This window comes from Bacillus rossius, chromosome 12, assembly GCF_032445375.1.
Source record: "Bacillus rossius redtenbacheri isolate Brsri chromosome 12, Brsri_v3, whole genome shotgun sequence".
Lineage (NCBI taxonomy): Eukaryota > Metazoa > Arthropoda > Insecta > Phasmatodea > Bacillidae > Bacillus > Bacillus rossius.
The window spans coordinates 7213332-7238059 of record NC_086339.1 but is presented as its reverse complement, the minus strand read 5'-3'; the positions used below and the strand labels follow the sequence as shown (position 1 = coordinate 7238059).

The window sequence follows — 24728 nt, the reverse complement described above, 5'->3', positions numbered from 1 at the left end:
AAGATGGCATCTCTTCCCAAACTTAGAAGATTATGATTTTTTTTTGTATTAAACTTTAAGCTCTATTTGCTCTCATTTACTCTCATCTTCCTTCTCCTAAAACCCGGGGGGGAGGATTAAGTGAATGTTCCTTTTATACACATTAAATATTTATTTGAAATAATTGTACGAATGGATGTACTCTTGTTTTTGTTAAAATTAAGATGAAGTATGTGCCAGAATCATAATTAACTATTTGAAAGTAAAGTGTATACTGTATAGTATCCGGATAACTTTAAGATTCTTCTATCTTCAAGTTAAAGTAGATTTATACAAAAAAAATATAACTTGCCTATAAAGATTAATCAACGAAAATTCATAATTAACAAAAAACAATATAGACATTTCATTAATTCTGGTAAGGCATACAAGAATGGAAAAGATGGAAAAATGAAATGTGACATGCCTAGAAGTGTAAATCATAATATATTTTCAGAACTAGATTAAGTGACTTGAAAATTTCTGAATCGCCAGAAAACTTCCCTAACCCTGGCTTGGAGCTATAGTTCTCCGAGCTGCGAACACCGCCACCCAGTTCTACTGGAAACAAAGCGCACTCACCTTCAGCAAGAACGTGAGCAGAGACTCGCGGTACGGCGCGAAGCTCTTCCTGCTGCCCCCGTGTTCTGCCAGGGACGAGATCACCTTCCCCAAGGTAAGCAGTGATTGGTTGATGCTGACGCCTTCCTTCAACGCACACCGTTTCACAACGAACTAGTTACACATGCCCACATGACACCCCAAAAAATTACAGTACGGTGGAATCTCATTACATTTCGAGAAAAAAAAGTACTGTTTTCGTCAAGGTTGGCTGATATAAACTACCATGGTTTAAATAAAGTGGTTTTCACAAAAAAAATAAATAAATAAATACAGTATTGTATATTTAAATAGAAAATCTTAATTTTTTTAGTAAAACGTCTTATCCAATCTAATAACAACACCAGTTTGGTTATTATACTTGTCATTTAAATTAACTGAATAAGTTGTAAATCATACCCAAATGAATTCACCTCTAAAATTAGAAGAAAAAAGTTCATTCCTATTCTGCGGAAAATCCCCATTCTGTGGGAAACACCCATTCTATGGAGAATCCTCTTCCTGTGCAGAAATATCCTTTCTGTCGTTAAGTCCCAGTCGGATGTGCAGATTTGCTGGTCTTCAGTTCTTTGATGTTATAACTTTTAAGTTATGGCCACACAGGGCGCTATGCTTGCCATGTTCACGATGTTCGCTGCGCGAGTAAAATATAGACAGCTGTATCTCAGGTGTCACTGGCCACAAAAAGCTGTGTTCGCTACACTGGCATGTCGCCAGGTATTTGGTTCTTGGCTATTTTTATAAAATATCGCCGACTTTATGGAATAAATTGATGGAAGAATATAGATAGAAGGCCAGATATGCAGGACAATGCCTGGAATTTGATTCCAAGGGAATCTATGAAACCGAGTTGAATTCATCCTGAAATAATCCATAAATTTGGTTTAGACATCAAGCAACTGTTTCATCAAATGAAATTCTTCAAATTAATTTGTTTTTATTTTGAATTAATAAACCCATTTCTTTTTAAGTTTACACACTGTGAGAGCCAGCATAATATTATCATTGTCGGCGGCATCACTCAAATCCCACGGCAAGCATTCTCTCCAACATCGGGAACTAGACTATCCTGTGTGGCACCTGGTGAAGCGAACATAGCATAGCTTTCTGTGTGGCCTTGGCTTTATGGTACAACGTAAGTGACGGAGAGCTGATGTATGGCTTTCATCTGAATATACTGAAAGCCAAAAGCCAATTCTAACTTAAAAAACAGGTTTAAACAAAAAAAAAATTTTTTTCCCCAATACAGGTTTTGGTACTTAATAATGAAAGTACACACTACTTTACAAGGATTTATCCTGTAGCAGGTGTCTGGATATGTTGTCATATTGGCATACAGTAAAATCTCTGCAACGTACCTGAAAAATCCCACCTTTTTGGCACTTAATAATGAAATGAAAGTACTTTATTCTGAACTGTTACTAAATGAAAAACATCTTCCTGGGACCTGAAAATGTACATACTATACTTTATAGTGAGGTACTTTACGAGGTTTCACTGTAGCAGGATTTGATACAATGTATGTAAGTGACTTTTGAATAAGTTGATATTTTGTCCTTATGAGTTTTAAATAGAATTGAATACTTGGGTATTGTATGTAAAACGTTTGACATCTTAATTATGTAAATATGAAAATTAGCGCACAAATAAAATGATATTCAGAATTGAAAAAGATTAAACTGAAATGTTGCTAAATGTAAAACAGCTTGTAGGAATACAAGAATACATATATTTGTTCAAAAATAGAAATCCATTCAAGTTAAACATACTTTGCAATGAGGGTTCACTATTTCAAAGTACCATCATTAATATCAGTTGAGTTATTTAAAGATTTTTCATTAAACATGAAGGAAATGTTTCACATGGCACACGTGGATAGACAGTATGTACATATATGATACATAGTATCTGAGGTACATTTGATACAGATCTTCATTACTAAGGAATTAGTACAGTATTACATCATTCTGGAGTCTAGTTTCTGTTTATAACTAATAACTGTACACATTTGCTTAAATAGATTTATATATGTTTTTACATTTTTTTTGTGTCACAAGACATATGTACCATGTACCTCCTAACAATTTTTTTTTTGCAGAATTTTACATTAAATTTTTACAGGACAAACTTGGGCTTGTATTTCTAGGACTGCACAACGCCTAACTTTAGCAGGCCTTAGTGTAGTGTTAAAACTAGTACTAAGCTTAGTGAGGTGCCTGCTTTTATCTTTGATTAGAGATATCTCTAAAAATAGTTTGCAATACATTTTTGAAAAGTGGTTATAAATAACACAATGAATTCCTATTGCAGTAAAACCTCATCTTTCCGAACTGGGACCAAAGGCAATTCGGACAATTGAAAATCCAGATAATCTGAGTAGTGTGGGCAATAAGCAATACAAAATCCTTAAATAAGCAAACTTACCGATAATTTCAATAAACAACTAAGTTTTGTAACAAAAACACCCATTAACATGCTCTATGTTGGTTACCAGACATTAAGAAAATATAACTTTTCACATAAGTTACTAACAAAGAATTTATCCACTGTATTCCGTTTCAAACATGAATGGTGTTTGAATGAAGCACAGCGACACAAACATTTTATCATTTATAGTTCAGCTGGAGTGGTGTCGGGCTGACACTCCAAATACCCCATGATGTTTGTCAGCTGGTGTGATTTATTAAACTTAACAAGGAGCGTTTTATTACCATAATTCTACCAACTATGCAGGACCTGTACATCTAAACAAACTAAAAAGTAAATAGTTGGTATGCTTATAGTTTCGTTCTTGCTAACGTAGTTAAAAATTTCTATGTGGACATTAAATAAAATGCATACAAATCAGATCCAGATAAACGAGGTTATACCGTATAAATATTTTCCTCACCTAAATTAATACTAATTCAACTTTTACTTCCAGATGTTATAAATTATATATATAAAAAAAAAAAGGGGGGGGCCTGGCTGCCATGTTAATTTGGTTGTTTATAATTTTCAGACCACTGTCTGTTGTAACACTTAAACCTAAATGATTTGCAAGTATACATGCACTGCAGAAGGTTGGCCTATTGAACCTATTGAACCCTGGCTTTCAAAAGTTCTGAATGAAATAACTTTCAATACATTAGGCTTGCACTTTGTAATCAATCACAAAATAGATGCATTATTGTATGTAGTGATTTACATATATTTGTAAGACCAGGTATTAAAAAAAATTAAATAAAAAAAATCAAAATGGTGGCAATTAAAAAAACATTCTATGTCATGTAAACTGCAGTCAAAATGTGTAGGTATAAATATAATTTGTACTATTGTTTTGCATCAAATCCTTTGTCTTTTGCATCATTTACTTTGTCTTTAAAAATGTAACCCTAAATGTGTAAATATTTTTTTATTTGTGCCTGTTTCTTGCATATAAACAATGAAGATAGTTTTTTTTTAAAACAAATAAAAAACTAAAAAATAATAATATATGCCTGAATCAGTTACTTCCATGTGGCATAAATGAAAGATCTAACCACTATCGTCAATTTCTGCACCAGATTCAACACATACTTCTTGAAAAACCTCATCCACATCCTCTTGTGTGTAAACTAAATACTTCAGAAAAGATATTTCAGTTAATGGTACACGTAATAATTCTGCACCGCTGATTTAAGACGAGGAAAACGGATGCTTGTTCGGATGAGCATACTACTACGCCTGGAATATATAGCAGCGTCATGCTGAATGTGTTAAGAATCAATCGTTGAATTTGTACTTGAGGAAAAGTGGGTCGGAGTGACCGGACCCGTGACCACCCCCGGGCCCAGAGGGAAACAGAACGGGCGACGAACCTTCCTCCGCTCCCCGGACGAGCAGGTCTGCGCGACGCGCTCGCTGCCCGCCAGGTCCACGAGGTTGCACCGGCTGCTGCGGGTGTTCACCATGGTCTCCCCCATCACCAGCTCCACCTGAAGACAGGCCCGTGTCCCCTGCAGTCCCCGCAGGACACTCGCGGAGGGGGGGAGGGGAGCGGCAACTCCCACACCCCAGCAACCACCTCTCGCGCAATCAACACAGCCGAGATTTCACGGCATTACAAAAAAAAAAAAAACGAAATTTTTGTCTTCAAAAACAGTGTGTACGCCTTTATCGTAATTAAAACCTAAAACGTATTGTTACCACTCACCACCTCCATCTAGCTGAAAATTAGGTGATGAGTGGAACATACAGGTTAGTAGCAGGTCACGAAGAAATTCTTACTCAATGTTCGATGTATGTATTACCTACTTTTTTTTATTCATGAAAAAATCACACTATAATCAGAACACAGAACAGAACAAAAAAAAAAAAATTAAACCGTTTATTCAGAAAGAAGAAAAACGCGGAGCCATCGCCTGGCCACAGCCTGCTCGGCCCGGCGCTCAAACAACGACTGCCTGGCCCGGTGTTCGCACAATGACTGAATTTACAGCCTTCCTTCCCTTTGCGCGGGCAGTAACCTGGGCTCGCTGACGTGATTTTCAGCCAATCACGGCGCATAGCAGCAGAAGCTTCCACGAAATTCTCCTTCTGTTCCCACAACGCAGAAATTTTCTCTCTTTATCACATTCCCGTGACCGTGACTCACAAGCCTAGCGTGTGAAACAAAGACTCAGTCGTGGAAAAAACTAAGGAGAATTACGTCGTATGCCTTCCCACACAAAGAAGCCAGCAAAAAAAAAATTACTTCAAAGATAAACTTGTGAATTTTAAAAATAAAAACAATAAACCCGGAGAATTATTTTCACAATAACTTCAAAAAAGAAACAACTTTACATCATTTGAAAACCTAACCTGAAATTTCACAAAAAAAATTATAACAAAAAATTATTACTGTATTGCATGAGGAAGGCTGTAATCTGGGTTGTTACAGTATGTAGGCTAATAATAAGTACATATCAAAATCAATTATGCTGATCAATTGCTTCAACTCTTCATGGTAGGATATTAAATATGTGTACATGAAACAATTATATATATATTTATTTTGTGTTTTGCCTTGCATTTCGGTGTTACGTGGTATATTCATGCATTTGGTGTTTGGCAGTGTATCGACTTATGTTTCGCTGTCATTTCACTTTTATAGCTATTCACTATATAATCTTGCCTCTAGCAATCAAGAATTAAGGAGTTTTTAAGGACCCCTTAATTCATCACCTTCACCATTATCAAGAGGTAAAAAATTATTTATAATATCACAAAATCCAGTGAGAAAAAAAATGCTATATTTAGGGGCCCTTATTCATTTAAAACAAATTAAGGTCTTTCTAAGGATTTTAAGGCGGCGTACGAACCCTGAGTAAGAATTTGTGAAGAATGCCCATTAGTCTATATTAATGTTTGAAGTTGAAGTGTACAAATTTTAAATCTTATCCAGGTTAATACAACAAAATTACGGTGTAGTGAAAATATGTTTAATGAACTGAAAAAAAGTTTATTTTGTGAGGTAAAATTTTGAATGAGAATTATGGAAATACATTTTCCTGGTGTATTTCATCAAGAGCATTATCTAATAATTTCTATTTTTTAAATTTTATTTCTAAGAAGATTTAATTAAAAGACACCATCTTGGTTTCAACCGTTTTTGTTACATTTTGTTTATATTAATTAATTTTAAGAAGGTTTGGTTCTTTTCAGCAACGCACATACTAACATGGAATGCCTTCGTTATTAATAGTAACTGACTGTTATAAATAATTTCTCCTGTGATACAATACCAGTAAACAAGAAATAGTACAATTAAAAATATATCGAAACTTATTATGATTACCGGTGGTATACAAAATAAGAATTTAATTTTAACAAGCCGGGTAGTATAAATCTGGCTGCAGTCTAAGCGAGCCAAACTACAGCCCTTTCTCTCTTCACTACCTGGGTCTGTGTCAAAGTCAGGCTGAATATGGAGTGCGAGCGGGAGCTCTTCTCGTTCATTTCCGTCGAGGCGGTGACGCGCTGGTTGTTGCCTATCTTCAGCCACTCCTGCAAAGTGACGGCACATCGCCATGCAAAATAAACCTTCATGCAAGTTCTCACATAAAAGATAATATTATTATAGATAGTTAAAATTAACATTTTATAATGGTGCGAAAAAAAAATTTTTTCCAATTTAAATTTTTGTACTGGTACTATAACTCTGCACTGTAAAACTTAAAAAAAAAGTATGCAAAAAATTTAATTCCTTAAACATGACCTTCAACCAATTTCCCTAAGTATTCCCTGTCCCAACTAACATTTTTTTCCCTGTCTAATTGGTATTTGGCAGTGTAACAGACAAACTACGATATACCAACATACCTTACTATCAAAACACACGAGATTACACCCATATATAGAGACAAGATTTTATATTTCTATTTTTTATGAGCTTAGTTTATTCATAAAGATACTGCCATTTTCAACAAATAAGAAATTACTTATTTAATGATATATCTACTTGCTTTACCAAAACAGTGTCAATTTGACGAATACATGTCGCAATTTAAAATGTAATAATTTGTAATAAGCTTGTAAAACTACACATAAATAAATTGGCACGTACATGTGCATTTGAAAAAATGTACCGATGTCGTAACGTAAACATTAGTTACAAATAACAGTTGCAATATCAAATTTTATCCCCCCAGTCTATTTAGTACATACATTTCGGTAGGTACTAATATCATGCTGAATAATTTACATTTATTGAATTTGGTATATTAAAAATTACATTTTTATAATCAGAGTTGAGTTTTGATTGAATACGTCAAGTATTTTCATGATTTTTTTGTTGCATTTCAGTGCTTTAAGGGATCCGCCTAACCGGGCTCACATACGGTGTGCAGAGCTTCAGGAAAAACAACGCAATTTAAAAAACTACTCAAAGACATCCGAGTGGGGTCTGCTTACGAAAAGCATTTAAGAGTTCACTGAGGACCGAAAAGTACTTTAGATTTCGGATTAAGTTTTTAAAATGTATTTTTAGTAAAGTTTAAATGGATCAAACGCATGTTTTCATGGTAATTTTTAGGCGTAAAAAAATCAATACAGATTCTTGAAAGCACTTAAGGGACTTGCATTACACCTTCATCTTCATTTCTCGGCCATATAATGTTACCGTCACCGCTCAAATTTCACAGTTGTGCTGTGACGACGAGAAGACTGCGCGCCAGTCCAGAGGTTAAACCGCGCTAGAAGCACCAGCGAGCGTCGCGCTTATCGTCCCGCCTCACAAGCACACACACACCCCTGACGAAGCGGGCCCCTCGAGGTGTATCGACTTGCATGGTGTATCGGTGTATCGCAACTCACCAGCACCTCGCGGAGGGAGCGGACCTCCTTGACGGCCAGGTCCTCCACGTAGGGGCCGAGGCTCGGGTGCTCCCTCACCCGCAGGCACTTGCGCCCCGCCGCCTCCCGCCGGTCCAGCAGGTCGTGGATCCTCTCGTTGTACACCTCGCAGTACGTCATCTCCACCTTGCGGCCGTCGCCCGCCACGCGCCCGAACAGCTCGTGGCAGAAGCGCGGGATGACGCCGGCGCCGGGGCCCGGGCCCTCCGGCGAGTCCAGGTCCTCGCCCGTCATGCTGGCAGGACAGTTGACGTCCAAACCCACTAACTACAGGCGCGCTTCTCCTGCTCGTGGCCCGTCTACAATAGCAACATCCTAAACTGCGTCCGAAGGACACTCGTCGCCGATTGGTCCACGTGACCCTCTGACGTCACACGTCAGCGGGCAAAGGTCCGAACCTACCTGGTCCGAAGACATTCGTCAATTTGAACGTTTTGTCCCAACCTGTGTACTTCGGACACAAAAAAAGAACAGAACACTCGCGATATTTGAATTTCCGGTTCCCGTTTGAAAACGTGGTGTTTGTTTTTGTTATTGAAGGAAATGGAAGGTGTTGTTAGTCAATTGTAACTTATATAACTTTCATAAGTTCAATCTCAAACTACAAAGCATCAAAACAATAAACAAAAACATTTGGTTTGACACATTTACTGCGCTCTGGTGACAACTTTAGAAATCAATACATTCTGACATCGGACATCGCAATTGTGGACAGGGCAGTTTTCGGTGAGACAATGAGACGTCACTCACATTCGGATTAGGACACAGACCACGCACAGGTTCGGACTATTGTAGACGGGCTCTCACACACACACCAAAAAAAATATTAAGAAAACTCTAGAACTGCATAAATATTGCTTGCTTACCAGACTTAAAAAAACATCTCTCAATTTGCACACAGTGGTTGTGGCCAAATCTGGGTTCAATACCTTGTGGGGACAACCTCAGAATTTTTCGGACGTGGGGAAACGTGGGAGAGGTTGCAGTGAGCCAGTGAGTTTTCTCAGTTACTCTCTCTTCCCCCAACAAATTCATTCGTTCAACATTCATGCTACATTCTCATCTCATCATGCCTCACGGCCCTGATATCGATGATGCTTTAAGCCACAATTCATTCACCCGACCCGCAGGGCCGAGATCACGGGACAGAACGGTTACCTGTAGGTCTTCCCGGAGCCCGTCTGGCCGTACGCGAACAAGCAGGTGTTGTAGCCCTCCAGCACCTTGTCGATGAGCGGGCGCACCAGGGTCGCGAACACGTCCTCCTGGGTCGCGAACTGGGGGTGGCCCCGGTCGCACGACCAGAAGCAGTGGTCGTACGCGAACCGGCACCTCGCCTGCTCGCAGGCCACCGAGACCTCGTTCCCCTGCACCGCCACGACGTTCGTCACCGCGGGGTTGGCAGCCTCCGCGGCGCTCAGCGGCCTCACCCGCACGGCGACGGCCAGCCGGCTCGTCTCCTCCTCCCCGCCGAGCGCGGCCGGCGCGAACGCCAGGTCGTTCAGGCTCGTCTCGCTGTGGTAGTTCTTCAGGGGCGCGCCCCCCGCCGGCCTGTCTCTGCCGCCGGCCCGCTGGCCGCGAGACGGGGTGCTCGCGAGCCGCCCCTTCTCCACCGACGAGCCGCGCTCCGTCTCCCGGTCGTCCACGAGGGACGGTGTGGACCGAGACCTCGAGGTGAGGCCGCTCCGGGACGACGGCATCCTCCTCGGCTGCTGGCCGGCCGTCCTCAGGTCCGGGGTCCTCGCCGACGCATTCAGACCTCTGCCGCTCGCAGCTCTGAGCGGAGTGCCGGGAGAAACACTTTTCGCCTTGCCTGGAAAATGTTTTATGAAGATTTTGTACACATTTACACACACTTATCACAAAGGAATTTTTAACTTTATTTTATCACAAAGGAATTTTTAACTTTATTCAGATTTCACAGTTTTAGGACCAAATATTTTGAAATAACTTTTGCTGTAGGGTGTATTTTTTTTTTTTTTTAAAAAAGAAAAATAAGTCACCATCCCAATCACTCACTTGAAAATAAATAAATTTACCCTGGATAACATAAGCCACTTTCACTTTCATATCTGCCTTCGTCATTTAACTCAAAGAAAACAAATTTCCCAACCCACACTTACTACTAGATAAATATTAAGTAGTGTGTATAGTTATAAGATTTCTATTTCTAACTAAAATTGATAGAGATGTTGATATTTGTTGATATGTAATTTTTTTCAGTTTACTAATTCCATACATTTTTATTTTATTTAAATGTAAGGAGATCTCGATTTATTGATATAGTATAACAGTATACAGCTGAGAACAGGGAAATATGTCACAAAGCTATTGATTTCCAGTAAACCCAAGTTTCAGATTTAACCATATTCTCAAGAACACAAGATTTCAGAAAAACCACTTCGGGAATGTTTACTTTTGCTGTGACTCTGGCCCTGGATAAGTGCTTATATCAAGTACATTTCCTTTATCAATTTTTATCACATGTGGGATGTGGAGCAAGCAGTAGTTTCCGCTTGATTTCAGTGATAGCACAGTTAACTATACTACCTATTGTTTACTTCATTACCATTCTTAAATGACATTTTACAACCAAGTTTTGTAACCGTGTAGATTAATTACGCTGTCCGACAAACACTTAAACATGATAACAAAGCTCCCACAACTCCATGCAAGCATTGAGCAAAAATGTGATGACCACTTTTTCACAAGCGGCGGGACATGACACCAACTCAGTCAGCGACTAACTGCCTCATTCCTCTGCGATCACGACCCCAAGGGCGACAGAACAAGAGTGTTACAAGAAGTCTAATTGTGGTGTCAAGTGCCCACGGCCACCCTCATTATTATAACATACCTGAAATGTTTGAACACCAAGTGTCTTCAACAGATTTACATAAACTTTACATAGATGCTATCATTCTGTAGGAGTGTTCTTCACTTTTACATCATTAGAGCATGAGAAATATTGCATTATTAACATATAAGCAAAAAAAAAAAAATCTTTTCATAAGTTCATGTTTTGAAACTCTTTAGCATACACAGAGTTAGGGACACCTGTTAAAATTTGTTTACCAAGTAATGCACTAAATTTCACGCCATACCAATAGCTGCAAAAGGTATGTAGTTATCCTGATTTACATTCTTGATTATTGAAAACTTTATTGTAGCGAATACTACAAAAAAAAAACATATAATGTTTACTTTCGAAGGTGTTTTTTTCTATTCATTTTATGTTACGAGAGTAAAATGTTGATTTTTATCAATCTGCACCTATTAACTCAATTAAAAAAATCAATTCAGAATCATTTAAAAATAACATTATAGATATAAACAATATGCCACTATATAATTAATTAGCTATAAATGCTTAAAGAATTGATTTAAACATGTCCGTGTTAACACTAAAGGAGCACCAAGATGCAACATGAGCCTGCCAACGGCACCAAACTGCTTTTAGGCCTTGCGACCGTCTCCGTCACACATCAACACATCGCAAAATTTCTGTTGCTTTTCCCATAACAATTTCCTCAGGGAAATGTGGTGTCTGATCTAAGTTTGTAATTATTTGAATTGGTGATGAATATATTGTAGCCAGCAGGAACATAATGTCACAAGTGGGAAAACAGGTTCGAAAAGGATAGCCCAATTAATTAAATACAGTTTTATTCATCCACAACTAATTACAATATATCAATTAAATTACAACACTTAAAATTCCTGTCCACAAATGAATCACTCTTTCACTCTCCCCACTGGAGCTCGACTCGACTGTGGCTCTCCCTACTGCTGGTCTCTTACCGCTCACACTGCCTCGCGTTATTCACTCGTGCGTCACACGCCCACCATTCCTGACGCACCAGTCTCCGCACACGAGGTCTGTCGCTTGCCGTCCTCTGTGTCTCGCCAAGGGGTCACTCGCCCTCTTCACAGGTCATATTTTCCCATCTATACAGGTCTCAGCCCCACCGTGGAAAGGTCTCTCAGTCCTACGAAGTGTAACATCGGAATCCCCAACTTAAAACTCGAAGCTGCGAGAACAGCGGCATCCTAGTTATGCCACTTCGTGCAGGCGGGGCTCTGGGAACGTGACCAACTCTCCAGAGCCTCGGAGAGTTCTCCAGGCCGAATGATAAAAATGCTGCGGTAAGGGAGAGGGGCACTGCAGGCACATTTTCTATCAGAACTAGACGTATAGCGCTAATGGACCACGCCCAACCCACGGTCTAACAGGCCAGCAGGGCTGGCCGGCCCACCTCTCCTTCAGTTTACCCTTAACAATATTTTGATATAAAATACATCATTTGAAAATATATTAATTTAGTTATCCATTATATTGTACATTAACTACTCAAATAGCAAAAGTAATTAAAGTGAAAGGTCTTTAATCCAGGATCAATTGGTTTGGCACATTCAGTAAGCTAGCGCCATACGAACCGCTGCGTTCAGATTTTTTCGGGTGAATTTAGACTCTTAGACTTTGGCCAAAAGTCACATTACTGCGCTGCCGGCATCTGTAGTTCGCTCAGAGAATTATCATTTACCGTCTGTTTTAATTTCATTACAGTGTTTCCAGTTTCCTCACATTTCCACTTTCGGTATTCCTGAAATTACATAGACATTTGTTCGTCCGGCTTGGCTGTGGTGCCGAACGTGCTGCATTAAGACCTTTCACTATATTAACATCCCTGTTTTATAGCTACTAGTGAACAACTTGAAAAAATTAAGTTTTTTTGCTTAAGGTACTACCTTCCTGGTTTTGAAACACTAACTGTAACTGATATACAATAATTTAATGAAAAAATAGCATAATAAAAATTAGGACAAAAATTATATACGTATATATTTTCTCATTAAATTTTTATGTGAAGTTTAACATTGTGGTCACTGCATGAGCATTTTCCTTAAACCTTTTTTAAAATTTTGTTTTTAATCTTCATCCAAAAATTATGTTTTCACCAAGTTCTAATCAACGAGTCATCGCAACAAAGTGCCCGGGGATAACAAATTTTGTCTGACCCCCTCTCCATTAATTAATGTACAAATTCTCAAAACCTACAAATTAAAAAAAAATTCTGAAGACTGTAAGCGTTGTCATAACTGTGATGTGATCTGCAAGTATCACATGACTTGTTAAGTTTCCAAAGTATTCTATTAGCAATAGACTTGTAATTTCCATCCTATCAGGATACTCGGGCATAAAAAAAATATCTTGAAACCTAAACTGTCTCCCCCTGGTGGCTGGGCCCTGTGAATTGTATTTACTATGGTGGCTGCAAGTTGCTCGCGTGAAACAATCAGTAATTTGATGTTAGGTACTAGGTAAAAATGTTAACCATTCTATCATGCATAGAGGCAAGAAGTTATAGTTTTATTTTTAGGTCAGTTTCATTTTTAAAACAAGATATTTTAGGGTTATTGTTTAAATGTTATACATCATCTTCATTAAATAATATAAGTTCATTCAAAAAATATGAAATACCTATTTCAAAAAAAATAGTCACATTTTGACTTTAACATAATGCACTTTTACAATAAAAATATTTGAAATAAGCAAGTGTGGGACAGAACTACTCAGCAAGATAAAAGTAAATCTGAATAAACTGTATGTGTTTTTAAAAAAGTGCCAACATCATGGTACATAATTGTTACTAATAAGAGATGTACAATAAAAAAAAAAATAATTTGTGCAATTAATTTGGTCTATACTTTTTGGTACAAACTCCATGCTGGTTGACATGATTTTAGTTGCATTTCAATACTGAATGTTTATTAACTTGCAATTCTGTGTTAATATAGAGCATTAACATACTTTTAGGTGTACTTCAGTTTTATCACAATTCACCTTATAATCTTGTCCCTAACTGCAAGGAAATGCCAAACAATTTTTTTTACTAAATCTGAAGGCAGATTGTTTAGATGCACATAAATTATAAACAAAGATCTCACAATAATTACATATTTTTCAATTTAAGTGAGATTAGTTTTGGCCCCACTCTCTAGCAGTAACATTCAACACATTTCTATAAAAAAAAAATGTTCAGTTTAAGGGCATGATTCATAGAATTTCCTGAAGACATGCTAACTAATTAAGATTTAAAGGCTTAAAGAACTTTGGTGAAACCGGCCCTTAAAAGAATGGTGACCGTATAGAATTAAATTACGATAAAGAAAAAAATTTTCTCAGCAATATTTTATAAAACAAATTTATTGGTGATTAATTGACAAACAATAAATGCTTGCATACACACAGACACACATACTAAATGTTTATTTACAAATAAAAATGATAACATCTTTAGGTACACTTTCACTAAAAAAAAAAAATCAACATTATTGGTAATGTTGCTACCAATTATTACTAAATACTACAATAAATTTTCTTTTATACAAACATAAAAATATATAAAAAAATCTTTTGAGATTCTGAAATCCATTTAAATAAACAGAAATCAGACACATTGATAAATCTTAATTAAAAACAACTACACACAAAATCATGCAAAAGTATATAAAATGCTTAGTTCTTTATCTGATTAGTAATTCATATGGCATCATTAAAACAACACAATAAATCATTTTTTTTATGCACTGAAGTGTCACGAAGCATATCAAATGACGTGGGCACCTAATTAGGCAAGTTTAACCAGTCTACTAATGTTCTCCAAGAGAACATAAATTGGAGCTTAGTGAAAGGAAAAGGAAAATGAGAAGCCATGGAATTAATAAACACAGAGGGATTGGAGGGTACTTTAAAACACAATAAAATCTAAATACTATTGGCAAAAGTTCAAAAAAATTGTTCAACCTGCCACTGGTGGTGATATTAATATAAAGAACACCAGTTTTTGGAACCTACACAAACATGATGTAGGCCAGTCACGTATAAAACTGTCAATGTTCTGCACAAGAGACCACTGGCTCTGTCATTTGAGAGCACAGCAAAATTCCTCATTAAATAAAATAACACGGTAAAGGTGGCCAGCCTTATAGTACACGACAGCTAATAAACAAACTAGCCGGACACATCTTTCCATGATTTTTACCTTTTCGTTAAGGCTTGCACACATCATCATCAAATTCATACGTTCATTCCTGAACGACTGTTGTGTTTGTCGACTGAATTGTAGAGGGTCGCTGCCCAAACCTCGTCAGGCGAAGAGTCGCCCGTGCGTCAGCCGTTGGCCACCCCTGTGGTACAGAAATTGTCAACAAGAGCCGCACCAAAGACCTTTTAACTGCTGGGAGATATGGTGTAGATCACCGTCGCGTCGCTCCTCATCTCCATGTTGTTGTTGACCACGCCACCGCTCGACACCATGTGGTCCGCCTCGGGCCCCGCCTGGTCGCTCGAGACCACCGACACCGACTGGTCCTTGTACTTGAGCATCTCCACCGAGAACAGCGCCTGGTCGATCTTGTGCCGGGCAATGGAGATCAGGTACTCGTCGTTCAGCTTCCTTATCCTGTTGGCGACGTTCTCCCCGTACACCGTGTGGTCGTCCCTGTGCGCGCACTTCACCGGGGACTTGGACGAGAGGAAGTGCATCCCGTCGTCGCCCCTGCGGCCGGCGTCCGCCCTGCCCTCCTTGGACGCCGGCTTTATGTAGTTGTGCAGCTCCGTGGGCCAGGCGCCCTCGTTCGACACGTTGGCGGGGTCCATCAGCAGCAGGTTCTCCGGGTCGTCGGGGTCGCACAGCTGGTGAACGTTCTCCTCTTCAGCCTGCGGTAGGAACACCTCTTTCAGAAAAAAAATTGGTTGTCTGTAAAGTCGGTTTTACGGACGATAGTTTAACGTGACAACGTCGCAACAAAACATCGATGAAACGATCGCGTACTTTTATAAATAAAATTTGAATCATTTTTATTTTAAATAATAAAAGAATAAATACTTAAAATAATAATAATAGTAATCAGATTTTTAAAATGCAAGAATAATTAACCTTCATTGCCGAAATTGTTGTTCTTGTAATAAGCAATGAAAACCACATTAACTTTTTCACCTCACTTTATAAACCAGTTGACGAAACAGTTCACACGTGTAGATGACTTGTAATTAATTTTAAAAACTGGCGTTTAGCTATAAAGTTTAAATATAATTATGAACAAGTTTCAATATAAATAAACTGTAATCAAATATCTATCATCGATTATATGAATCACCATAATTTTTTAGTCAATTGTAACATAACCTATAATTACTGCACTCGCCGACAGCATAACGGAACACAATGTAACTGAACAATGTGCGTAACGGGACCCTCTTTCGTGGGTGCAGCCGGCGTTCATCGATTTATTAGATGTTGTCACGTCAAAAACACACACACCAGACTGCTGAGAAATTCAGAAAACTACCCGAACCACCAGAGAAGCAGTTTGAATGCTGATCTAAGCATGCAGCTTCACTAAAAGAAAAAAGAAAAAAAAACACCATTTGCTAAAAGACGGAGAACAAAAGCTTAATGATACAAACCATGTAGGTTACTATATGTACAACATAAAATGGCTGATGCTGAGAGAAACTTACACTCCCAGAACTCACAGAGTATCAAGGCATTTACCAACTCAGTGGTCTAGCTGAACCAGAATAAGGCAATGCCTAAAAAAAGACTAGTAATATAGGGGCCAGCAAAGTCTTTTGACTGTGATTACAATAGCTAAAAAAAATAAATGATTTTAGTTAAAATTCTTTCTGCATGTGCTTTGATAATTTAATGTTCTAAGAGTGTTGGTAACTCAATTATTGTTTTTCTCTGTATTGATTCAAACTGACTGCTGGAACATTATGATAATTTGGGTATTTTTGCCTCTTGAGTACAAGATGCTCTCATATCGGTGAGGTATGGTTTGGGAAGTGTTATTACGTTCTTGTGATTAGGGAAATTTTATGAGTAAATGTTATAGTGAAAGTATGCTTTACTTTGATTTTGTAGGTTATGATTGGCCCAATAAGTATTTCCTACTAGCAACTTCCTTACACAAATAAACAAGAACCTGTTTCAATAATATATTCCTTAAAGATCTAAATTCTCTCAAAATATGTATAATTAATATTTTATGCCTATTTAATTCGCAAAACCTGTATCATATATATCCTACATTTTTCCTGTGGTTTACATTATTCTTAAGTTATTTAACACTGCAGTTGATTGTGTTGTGCAACTTCTGTGAAGATTGAGTAAACATAGGCATTAATATATATTTCATAATATTCCATTCTAACTTAAGATACCTAATATTAGCCACATTTAAACTATGTGAAAAGTGATGTCCTTGACATTGTTTCTCAAATGTTATGTTGTCTATTCCTCCTGCTTATGTCTTTCTTTAATTTGTCTTTCTTTTTATGTATTAGTGTTTTTGTATTGAGGCTACCATATCAAGCTACCAACTGTAGATAGGCTACAACAAATCTTAAATAAATAAAAAATAATAATTCAAAAACACTGTAGCAATCCAGGTTTCTTACTGACCTACCCACTTCCTAATTGATTTTATTAAAGATTTATTATGTTTTATATACAGAAATAATACTTGGTTAGGTTTTCTCGTATTAAAAAAAATTGTTTATTAATTTAAGAGAGATTTGTGCATTTACAAAATGTTTGATGAAAATAGTTTACAATTATTTAAAGTTTTTTTAAAATAATAATAATTTATGAAAAAATAATAATTTTAAGATACTTTTGCTTAATTTTTCCTTACTAATTTTAGGTTTTTATGTGCTTTCACTTTTTTTGTTTTGTTTTTGTGCTATGGTTTTTGGTATGAAAACATGATGCAATGTCTCGTGACAAGGAACTCGGGATAGACAGAGACAGTTGTATGATACAGTATGCATGGGATAAAGACACTCAGTATTTGGTTAAAATGCTGTTGCCATGCACCAGTATTGGCTGATTTGTCTATGTGTAATGTTGTGTCATTTGTTGATAGAGTAAGCTGCACTGTGATTGCTTGTTGATGGCATAAGTCCAGCTCCTTTCAGTTGGCAAGAAGCTGTATTCATTGGTCGCCAAGTTAAATGTGTTGTGGCAGTGGGGCCCAAAGGTCAGAGCTGGGCGGTGGCCCAAGAAATAAAGGAAAATATTTAACAGCTTTGTTTTGCCAGAAGTTTCGATGGAAGTTGGAATGTGAATTATTGGGAAAAAGTGAAGTTGTGGATAAGTTGAAACATTACTGTGGTCAAAATATGGGGGCCATTGTGAAGCATTAATAAAAATTAGCAAAAAAAAGTGTTTGTCTGAGAGACTATTTCCACCATGAATCATTTAGCGCTACGTTTATACAAAATTTGAACAGTATTTTTGAATTCCACAAATTCTGCAAGCGTTTATAGTATGTGCAATCTAGATTGATTTTTCGCTGGCTGAAGGTCTGAATCGTTACAACACCACATAATGAACTCGGGCAGAGACTGCATGCAGTAACACCAACGTTATCGGTCACGCTAAGAGCAAGTGCTCACAACGAACACACAGAATGTGCAGATTTTGCAGCCCAATCTTATATCTTTCTCTACCACAATAGGTTGTTTATGGCACTGGACTGCTCTAACATAGCCGACTTTAAATTGCTTACCGCAACCTCCAAGGATGTATGATAAGGCAAAAGACGGTAATTATCCTAGACACCGTTAGAAACTTGCTACTAGAACCATCTAATGCAGGATAATCACCATGTTATTACAAATTTGTGTCATTTTACTTTCAAGGAGAGTAACCGGCAGACATTTCATACTACCAGTGGCAGCAATGCCGTGCTACCTGCAGCAACTTGGCAAAGCAATATATATACCTACATTATGAAAGCATTTTATCTTTTTTTTAGGTTAACTTGACAGTTAATTCACCTTCCCCCCAAAAAAAAGCAGACACCTCCCAAATGTTGTAATTTCTACCCCCTCCCCACTATTTGGTTTCTTCAAATCTAGTCTGAATTTTGAAGGAAAAAAAAAAACGAAATATTGGATTTTTCATTTCAAAAACAGCCACTACATTCCAAAATAACCCGTTTGAGCCTAATGCTTTACATGCACTTTGGCCAACGGCACCCAGGGTCTCCACAAGGAAAAAATATTTCGTACCAACTTAGGCGAGAAAAAAGTACTAAATTAGAAAAAAAAAGTACTAAATTATAATTTGTTATGGTTTTTTTTTAACAATTTAGGAAGTTATTATGACATTGCAATGCTCAAACATCACACCACACACACTCCATAGTTTTTTTAAAAATAATTACGCTTAATAATAAAACATATTGGAGTTACAATAATATTATTATATTAAAGAAAGATGTACTAGATCTGTTATGAAAGTACTGGATCTAGTACGAAAGTACTAACTGTGGAGACCCTGACGGCACCACAACTCAAGACGTGGGGAGACGGTCGACGGGAGTTTGAACGGTCACCTTCATCATCCCGCGGCGGTAGGCGGCCGGGTCGACGCCTGGCGCCCCGGAGCTGATGAGGGCGTCTATCTTGGAGAGGTGGCGCTTGCCCTGGCTGTGGTACTTGATGACGGTGACCTCGGACACGAGGTACTTGTCGCAGACGCGGCAGTACGCCTTGTACACGTTCTCCGGGTGCGGCCGCAGCCAGTCCTTGAACAGGGGGTTGCGCTGCCACTCCTTGCGGTAGCGCTGCGCCCGCTTCACGCTCTTCCGCTTCTGGCCCGGGATCGCAGCAGCGGGAGGCGCCGCCATGCCCGCCTTCATCTCCGCCGAGGCGCCGACCAGCTGGCTTTTGTCGGGATTCATACGTGAACTAAGGTACGACCTCGGCGCCCCGCCACGTACGACAATTTAATGTTCACGCCGAACAACAACAAACACAACAAAAAAATTATCTGGTGCAACTGTACAACATGGCGGCCGGAAATCGTTGCGCAACCGAGTGTTTCCACGGTGGCCAACCCGACGCCGTCGAAACCGAGCGAAAACCGCGATATAGTTGATAACGTCCTTTAAATGTTTTAAACCTTTATCAACGTATGTATAACAACAAAACCCGTGATGAAATGTAATAAAACAAAAACATTACATCACATACAAAAAATATATATCATTTAATCTATGGCCGGAAGTACCTAAAATACGAAATCTTCACAAATGTTTTCGAGACGGTAAAATAAAATATTGTAGTAGAGCAATTTAGGAAAGTCGTCGGGGAAAAAAAAACAGGAGACACGTACCGCAGCTCATTCTAGCGGCAGCGCCTGATCCTACCGCGTTAGCGCATTTCAGATAAGGGTATTTTGACAGTTTTGAATGTACGACGCTTTTTCCCAGTTTTATGCTGTTGTATTTATTATGGCTGGAAAAGTTCGTGCAATGTTTGGTTGTGTGTGACGGGGTTAACCTATTTTATATGCTCTTACATGAACACCGGGCGACATATCAAGCGTATCGGTGTGCCAAATAAATCTCTGTAATAGCAAAAATATTCTGGAATAAATTTTAGTAACTTTCGAAATGATTGATTGGGTATACGTATGTGAATATGTGTGTATTATACATTCATTTAAAGAAGAGATTATGTTTGTATTTTTTTATACAAATATAAAGTTTTATTCCGAGCTTGATGAAATTTTGCATTCTACTTATTTCAGAACAAGAGGAATGTCACTGTCCAAACAAGATTACTAAAAACCACGCCAATTATACTTTTCCACCCCTTAAAAAGTAATTTTGGTACTTCAATGGTAACGACAGGCGACCTGAAGCTATGTCTGTTCCGGAGTACGACCCAGTGCCAATACTCGCGGTTAATTAATGCAATGAACAACATCGTGCGTACACAACATATCACTCTTCTTTTTTATTTTAGGTACGCGAGCTGACTGGCAGCTTGGTGGGAACAACATCATGTTGCCCCTAAAGACCAGTGCCCACCAAAACAAATGCGGACAAAAGGTCCAAGCTCCCAAATTGCTTAGTAGAATTTTTCTATCTGCCCAACTCTTCTTCCAGGACCATCCTCCTTTTCCTGTACTCAACCTGCCTGCTAATAATGCATGATATTTTGCATCCCGCATGAAAGTGCCCAGGGTTTTCCCTGTGTCTATGCAGGTTTTACCTGGGCCCAACTTATCTAGTAATTAGTCTAGAATTAAGATAGGGGAGTTAGCCATGGCGCCAATTGCTGCCATGGTTGGCCAATCCCCGAACAAAGCACACGATGCATGCCTCCCTTTCTGCATGGCTTAAACCCAGCATGATTAGGCGTAAGGGCTTCGGCCTGGGACGCACTTAGAGTCTTCCCTAACCCAGACCCCTCCCAAACAAAATACACTTAGTTTTTAGTTAGGTTAGGAAAAAAAAAAAAAAATTCAATGGTAAAATTTATACAACTTACTTTGAAAATAAGAGGATTATTATTACTGGCTACATCTAAATGTAAAAAAAAGTTAACCTTTATAGAAACAAATATATAATATTAATTTACCGAGTATGAAGTAACAAAGTTACATACCTGTAACATTTAATCATTTTAAATAATAATTAATTTTAGATACAATACTATTTAAAAGTTTTTTTTTTTTTTGCAAATATTAAATACTACTTTTCTAGAATAGGTGCTCTTTTAAAAACATAAATAAAATTCTGAAAGTTGTATTTTTAATTCATCTCAATCTATTTAATGACTACTAAATTGCATTGCAATATTTTTAGTAGTACCTATAATAATAGTTCACTGTTATGAACAGTTGATGCAATTAGATTAGCTATGTACATTAAAATCACCTAATAATGTTTTCCTGAACATTAGTTATACAAAAATGCCATTTTTGGGATTTTCATATTATTGTATGTATGTATGTATGTATGTATGTAGGTAGGTAGGTATGTAGGTATACACACACATAAGCCAATTGAACACCGATAATTTAAAATTTTATCAATTTTATCATGTTTTCACAAAATTATTAATAACATAATAACTAATATACAAAAATTCAGATTTAAAATTAAATATATTTCATTGTTTCGTTGTTTCATGTTCAATGTTAAGAAATTTTTCATGATTGTTAAATCAATATATTATTGTAGATTGCAAAAAACTTGTTTCAAATATAAATTCACCTTTTTCATAAAAATACTTGGTGTGTAAATTCATTTTTCTACGAAAACAATATGTCAAATTAAAATTTTGCAGGTGTTCTTCAGGCTGAGCCACTAGGATCGCTACAGTCGGGTGTCGCCAGCATTCGCCATTTTAAAAAGCCTTAGTTTTCTATATTGTTCTGCTACAATATTTTTAAAAATACAATTTTAACAATTTCATGATTGTACTACAAAGCTTATTTATTTTTGATATAATATAATGATGAAATAGTAGCACACACCACTCTTTTATCAGTTGCCCGCCCCAAAAAAAAAGTGAGAGAAGGACCAAATGAGAATTAAAAAGCTCTACTTAAATAATTTCAATCAAGTGACAATTCAAGACTCAAAGAGGCAATCTTCGGCGTTCTGCTTCTAGAGATCCAAAGAGGTATCAGCGATGTGAAAACAAATAGTATTTCAATTTATATAATCACCTTTATTCACTTGTTGGATGGTGGGAAATAAACAGTAAATTTAATGGATTACATACGTGTAATTTCCTAAATTTTTTTGACGTGACAACGTCTAATAAATCGATGAACGCCGGCTGCACGCACGAAAAAGTGTCCCACTACGGATGTGTTTGTTTGCTCATTGTACGCATGCGTGGCATCTCTCTTCATGCTCATTGTACGCATGCGTGGCATCTCTCTTCCACACGATTGGAACAACCATCGATTTGACTTTTCAATCATATTTTCGTCGTTTGAATTATTAATATTATGTAATTTAACGATCGTCCACTGATTTTCAGCACAATCGGTACGGTTATTTAAAAGTAATGTTGAAAATTCAAATATGTTTTGAACCAACAATGGTGTTTTACAATTACACATAATAATTCAAATTACACCCGGGATCTTTTGCACAATGATTTAAAAAATATTGTAACACATTATAAATAAGTTTGGTGTATTTGGGATGCGTATTTGTTATAAAATCGTGTTAATATTATATCCCAACCGTGAACAAAGTTTTTATATATATATATATATATATATATATATATATATATATATATATATATATATATATATATATAACATTTGAAACTGCATTACCTTAGTATGGCCTCGTGGGCGTGTGGTTAGCGTACCTAACTCTTACACTAAAGGATGTCGGTTAGAAACCCGGCAGATTCGAATTTTTTTTTTATACTTGTAAAAATAAATATGGCGCACGCAACATTTCAAAAGTAATAAATATATTTGAATTAATGAATGCAAATAAAAGTAAATTTATTAATTCAATTGCATATTTCATTTCAATCCTTTGTATCCATACAAATTAGTGATAATTCAATAAAAATGATTCAATTTTATTGATAAACGTATGCAGAGGTAGATTTTATCATGCAAAAGATTGAAAAATTAAAAAAAATTCTTCCTCAAAGATTATAATATTTTTAATGCCTAAATGGTTTGGTTGCAAAAACCTATTACGGCTCAGTCTCAGGCCGAATATGATATTTCCTTTTCTTCTGAATCAATAATTTCATCAATGTTTTGTTATGACGTCACTATCGTCCGTAAACCAACTTTACAGACAACCAATTTTTTTTTACTGTAATTTGTACTGTCAACTAGATTCTACCATATTATATATAGTATCTACATCATAATCAAGAATGTACCATTACTGTTTTACTATAATTTTCATAAGAATTTTGGTACCATTATATTATGTAATATGTATTTGATATCAGTACTTCAAGCCATAAAATGTTTAAACAGTCACAAAATAATTGGAAACATTCAAGTTTTTGCCAGGAACGGTCTACCCGAGAAATCGGGTTGCATGAATTGATACTAATGACAGCCTACACTGTATCCATGCAGAAACACTTACATTGAGCATTATGTACAAGTATCACTTTGATCTACATTGTGTACTCTGCACATATTCCAACAATACTTAGTGATAAGATTGTTCAAGAACATAATTTTACTTAAATGATAGTTTTGCTGTTAAAAATCTTGTATCTATTTGACTGTATAAACTTGTTTTGTGAAATTCTTTTAAAAAAATTACTATATTTTTGGTTGACACTAAAAGTAATGCCCTGAAATTGGGTGACTGAATATGCTCAGCCAAGTTTTCATAAACTATTTCTGTTTTGATAACCAAAATGCAGGTCAGTTTTATTTAATTATTCCATAAGTAAAAGCACTTTGCCACCTTGAGGCTATCTAAAGAATGGTAAAACAACAAAATTGATTAATGTATTTAAAAACAATTAGTCACAAGTAAATCTCCAAAGAAAAAAAAAATGTTTCAAGCAAATTTAACAAAAAAAAAAAAATCATAGTAGTTTTAAGTAACAGAAGTATGATAATCATTTCTAGACCTTGAAAGTAAAATTATTTCAATTTAGTGATATTTGGAATTGTATGATATGTAATTATTATAGAATTGTACTGCTGTTGGGCACATGCCCTGTGACAAGCATTCCACACTACTTTCACTTACTCTGCTGCTGCAATGTGCCACATTCCTCACTTACACTCACTCCTCATCCAAACTATTCTTATAATCAGAGAGACTCACCCTTATCCAACCGTCTTCCGCCTCCTTGCCCTCCTTGCTCAAAGGCTTTGCTTGTGGAACCCTCCACAGAAGTGAAAGAA

At 37.0% G+C, this 24728-nt stretch overlaps 2 protein-coding genes across 3 annotated transcripts in view; both read right to left on the bottom strand.

Annotated features, from left to right (window-relative positions):
• The window catches only part of LOC134537453 (kinesin-like protein klp-20), a 109969-nt gene that overhangs the window by 80484 nt on the left and 4757 nt on the right, over window positions 1-24728 (bottom strand). For both annotated transcript variants that reach the window (XM_063377909.1, XM_063377908.1), the window contains exons 2-6: window positions 9151-9805; window positions 7954-8227; window positions 6538-6645; window positions 4479-4595; window positions 601-726 (exon numbers count right to left, since the gene is read on the bottom strand). In XM_063377909.1, coding sequence (XP_063233979.1) covers window positions 601-726; window positions 4479-4595; window positions 6538-6645; window positions 7954-8227; window positions 9151-9805 — 1280 coding nt within the window. The remainder of the gene's footprint in view (window positions 1-600; window positions 727-4478; window positions 4596-6537; window positions 6646-7953; window positions 8228-9150; window positions 9806-24728) is intronic.
• Window positions 14185-21317, bottom strand: LOC134537455 (uncharacterized). The gene is made up of 2 exons (XM_063377911.1): window positions 19405-21317; window positions 14185-15715 (listed from the first exon to the last, which is right to left on the bottom strand). Exons 1-2 carry the CDS (start codon window positions 19750-19752, stop codon window positions 15227-15229), a joined length of 837 nt encoding a protein of 278 aa, XP_063233981.1. The 5' UTR covers window positions 19753-21317; the 3' UTR covers window positions 14185-15226.